The sequence below is a fragment of the Buceros rhinoceros genome, unplaced genomic scaffold (genome assembly GCF_000710305.1).
Source record: "Buceros rhinoceros silvestris isolate BGI_N320 unplaced genomic scaffold, ASM71030v1 scaffold37222, whole genome shotgun sequence".
Lineage (NCBI taxonomy): Eukaryota > Metazoa > Chordata > Aves > Bucerotiformes > Bucerotidae > Buceros > Buceros rhinoceros.
The window spans coordinates 3,033-7,983 of NW_010398942.1; the positions used below are offsets into that span (position 1 = coordinate 3,033).

The window sequence follows — 4,951 nt, forward strand, 5'->3', positions numbered from 1 at the left end:
TGTTGCTGGGCTGGGAAGAGGTGATTAACACTCATTATTGCCCTGTGCTCCCAGCGGGGCTGGTAGAGTGAGAGTTGTAAAGCCATAGTGGCTGGGGGGAAGGATTCCTGGGCTGACGGAGCCGAGGAAGGAAGCCAACTGTAGTGTGCATCTGCTGGTGCAAGAGTGAGGTGGAAGTATGGAGGTAGGATGTCCATTTGAGAATTTGCTGGGGGTATTTGGAGAGAGAAAGAGTAGAGTCATGGTGGCACCTACAGCCACAAGTTGTATCCAGGGCTGCTTCTGCCATCTCTGATAGGTGTATATAGAGAGGTAGTTAGAGATTTAGAGAATGCAAACTTAAGAAAGATTACAAACCTCTTGACATCTCAAATAAGAACAGAACATGGCATTATTTCATTCAAAGGTATGAAGTGTGTCACATGTCAATTTTGAAGAGATACCTTTTAATTTACATTGGTGTTTTGATCAATTTCAGGTACAAAGCGATCGTAAATCCCATGGACATCCAGACTTCCAGTGCAGTGCTACGGACCTGTCTCAAAGCCGCTGCCATCTGGGTAGTCTCCATGCTCCTAGCAGTTCCTGAAGCAGTGTTCTCCGAACTGGCCTACATCAACGACACGGATAACGCCACTTTCACAGCATGCATACCTTACCCCATGACAGATGACATGCACCCAAAGATCCATTCTGTGATGATTTTCCTTGTGTATTTCCTTATCCCTCTTTCCATTATTAGTATCTATTACTATCATATTGCCAAGAGTTTAATAAAAAGTGCTCATAACATCCCTGGAGAATACAGTGAGCATTGCAAAAGACAGGTAAGCAATTTTTTCTTACATCCTGATGAAAGATTTGTGTGCTGTGTACACTTACAAATAAAGTACAGGAACTACAACATCCAAATTGTTCAATTTCACAAAGGATTAGTTCAGTCTCCACATGCAGGAACTAAGCTGAGGATTATCTGAAAAATCTCCTTGTTTTCACAATTACTCAATATTAAGCTCAGTATGTAAATGGATATGAGCAAAGAAAAATATAAAGGCAATGCCATCGATGCATGTTCCTAACAAGAAATGCGATTGGTATATGTGTTTGTATGTGTTGTTACCGTAATCATTACCTGTGTTCTTACTGAGGAACAATGGGGTTTTAGTTAATTCTTGGGGCTTCACTTATCTCTAGAGGCACTCATTTTGGGAAGAAATCTTATATGAACTTTTTGAGAATTCTCCCTATTTTATTTGTGCTTGGAAATGAATAAAACTGACAAAGGCAGGGGAAATTTTTTTTAGTGGATCTAAGGTTCTTCTCAGACCAAGGAGTGCTGAAAATATGAACACAGAACACAAACGGATTCTTTTTTGACTTTCTCGGCAGATCTTTCTTGCCTGCAATCCTGAACGTGCACTTTTCTAATACCTTTTCAATTATAAATACTATAAAACTTCTGTTATATGTTCTCTATAGCTTTGAGACAAAGCATTTTAAGTGCTGGGAAAAGCCAGCTCCCTTACAGGCACAGGAAGCGATAAGATAGCAACAGTCTGTTCATTAGCAGGGACATTTATACATACAAACAACAGCTCTTGCAGTGAAGTGCCACAAACACTTTACAAAAGCATTAGTATTGATAGAGAAATATATGTATGCCCATTAAAACAATTCGGAAGGGTTTTATCTGCCAATATTTTTGAAAATACTTTTATACTTACTGAGATCTCCTTACAAATATAGCATGTACATATTATTTTACAAAGAAAGACTGCATTCCCTCATGTCCTCTTTGCTCAGCATTTCATTCCACTGTGGCCTGTTTCTTGTAAAAAAATGCATACATATTAGCACTTCATGTATTATTTTGTTTTCCTGTGAAATACAGGGAGCCTTTTGGCTGAACCTTCAGGATGGAAACAATATTTAATTTATAACATATTTCTGAACCCACATGTATTTTCCAAGTAAGATCATATTTTTTCATTCTACTTTGTTTTCTTCTTTTTGTTAATCTATGAGGCTCAGTAGAATGGAAAATTCCAGTGTACTTACTTATGGCCCAGCAAGAGGAAGTAAATTCAGACTATTGCTATCAACTCATGCTTCTTTAGACCATAGCACAGAAGTGTAATATTTCTTATATACCTCTGCACCTTTTAGTCTGCCTTTGCAATCTATATGAATGCAAATCCTACCAAACTGGAATGCTAGAGTTTTCCTGTCTTTTGTGAATTCCCCATTGGTTTTGGTTTAGATAGAGACAAGAAAACTGCCTACAGATTTAGTTCACAGATTTTAAAACCTTCTTAGAACAAATTAACTTGATTTTTTTTTTTTTCCCAGAAAATTGATCAAAGTCAGAAAACTTCCCTGCTTTTGCAAAACTTTGGTATCTGACATACATAATCTTTTGGGAGGAACATGTAGAAAGTTTCTGCCTCCCTTTGGTGCCTTCTACCTGGCTAGTTTCTGTCCCTCTCTCAGTCTGGAACCACTGTGTATGCTCATTTCCTGTCAGCTTTTCAGCCACTCTCATTATCTACAGTGTAATCCATTATACTTTAGCACTGCAGTTAAGGTGCATTTCTTTCATGTCAGTATTGAAGATTAACTCAACCTTTCATCTTACTTGGGAATTAAGATGCTTCAGACTATGCAATGCAGTTTTGGTGGTTCTCTAGGAGAAAGGTACAAGCTGAGGCATCTTGGGCAAAATAATGGGATGCAAGTACCATCGTATGACTAACAGCCATACAAATAACAAATGTTTCTACATTTTGCTTTTTAACTAAAGCTAACTCATCAAAAAAGGTTATGTTTCATGACATTCTTTGGTGTAACTTTCAGGCTAAAAGCCAATGTTTACTTGAGTCGTGTATCACTCTTATTGTCTATATCGTATAGAAAGAACAACCTTCTATAACTGCAAACAGCTAAGATCTTTCACTGAAGGTAAACTGAAAATGGGAAGGTGAATGAGATAGAAAAAGTAATTCAGCCCCTGAAGGAAGCATTTTTACTGGCCTTTCTTACGATAACTGTAAAAGCTAGTATAAAGTAAAATGCTAGATTTTTAAATTAAATCTGTTATGTGGAGTAGTTCTATTAATTGTTGTTAATTTGGGTTCTTTTCATCTTTTTAGATGGAAACTCGGAAACGTCTGGCAAAAATTGTTCTAGTTTTCGTTGGCTGCTTTGCTGTCTGCTGGTTTCCTAACCACGTGCTATACATGTACCGATCTTTTAATTACAGTAAGATCGATCCATCGACAGGACATATGGTTGTTACCTTAGTGGCCCGAGTGCTAAGCTTCTGCAACTCTTGTGTCAACCCATTTGCACTGTATTTTCTCAGTGAGAGTTTTAGAAGACATTTCAACAACCAGCTTTGCTGCTGGAGGAAAGCTCAGCAAGAGAGACCTGCCAGCTACTTGCGCAACTCTTCGGCCGTTCAAATGGCTTCCCTGAAAAGCAATGCCAGGAACACAGTGACTAGCGTGACACAACTGAATGGGCACAACTTGAAACAAGAAATGTCATTGTGATTTAATAGGAGTGATTTTGGACTGCGGAACAAATTTGAACTTTTTATTTGCAGTTTGTAACTCACTTTTGGCACTCATATGCTTAGACCCTCTGAGTTCTCAGAACAGAGGATCCGTTAAAGTCTGATGTATCTGAGGTTATTTCACACCTAGGCTTACTTTTAGATAGAGGGTTAAAGGAGTAAGTTTCATTGAGAAAACAAAACTGACTGGCTTCATATCATATTTTAAAGGACACACGAATACATGTTTAACTTCTAAGAAAGCAAAATAATGGTGTTAATACTAGTGTAGATGATCTAACATTGCTTAAAAAAGTATAGATTTGCTGATGTGAAACAATACATATTTTTAACTAAATATTGATCCAGGTTTATGTCTTACTCTAATAGTTTTTGCATGACTTTATCTGTGCTGTGTGTTCAATAAGACTGGTAGGCATTTTTGGACCCAATTAGGAAGCCATTGAAATGCATAGATTCTAGTTCCAGTTAAAAAAATACTCAAGTATTGAGTGCCAGATCTTTACCTCATTTAAATCCACCTTGGTTTTTTCACTTCAGCAGATGTACGTGATGAAAATTTACTTTTCGGGTGTTATGTTTGCTGTTGAAGTCAGAAGTTTATCTACTAAAATTACGTTTTAATTTATTTGCTAAAATTACATGCTAATCTTTGACCTTAACATCTGAAAAGAAAAATGTTGTGTGAAACATGCAGGTTTTCTAGAACATGGTCTCTGAAAGCTCATTTTTCTCATTTGTTAGGTCTGTGATACCATTGCTGCAGAGTGTCTACATACTTTATATTTGATCCTACTAACTAATCTTGCTGATATCAGTGTACAGCTAAGAAGAATGCTAGGTAGTGGGATGGCTGAACATTCAAAGAGGTAGAGTTCCAAGTGGCTTTTTCAAAGATAGTCTGTGGCAAGGCTTCGTACAGAGCAGTCTCAGAGTGCAGAACCCGGATTACTACTAGACAAAACCAAACCGAAGGATGCCCGTGGGACCAGACAAGTTCTAGTCTGAAATAATCCCCAAGTGCTCAAACACGGGTAGCTGGCATTGGTTGCTTAGTACCAGATATTTGCTGTCTAGATCTACTCCTTGTGCACACACTATTTACCAGTCTACATACCAGCCTAAATACTGTTGAAAATCTCAGCTTTAAAAGACACTTTTTCTTTCCCAAAGGCCCTTGAGCATAGTGAATACACTTCTGAAAATCCTAGCTGGGGTGACTAAAAGAAGGATTTTCACATGTTTTTTGTGATTTATCCCAGTGCCGGGAACAGTGCACAGGTCTTTGTCAGTATTTCCAGGAGACAATTTTCAAGATCCGTGGTCAGTGCAGAGCTGGGATTAAAACAGCAGGAAATGGTGGATGAGGCCGTAGTT

The 4,951-nt window shown here is 38.1% G+C and overlaps 1 protein-coding gene across 1 annotated transcript; it reads left to right on the forward strand.

Annotated features, from left to right (window-relative positions):
* Nucleotides 1–478: 478 nt before the first annotated feature.
* NMBR (neuromedin B receptor) lies at nt 479–3,551 on the forward strand (the record flags this gene model as incomplete). Its single annotated transcript, XM_010131297.1, has 2 exons — nt 479–827; nt 3,150–3,551. Coding segments are annotated over 2 exons (751 nt in total), but the record flags the coding sequence as incomplete, so codon positions are not given.
* Nucleotides 3,552–4,951: the final 1,400 nt, after the last annotated feature.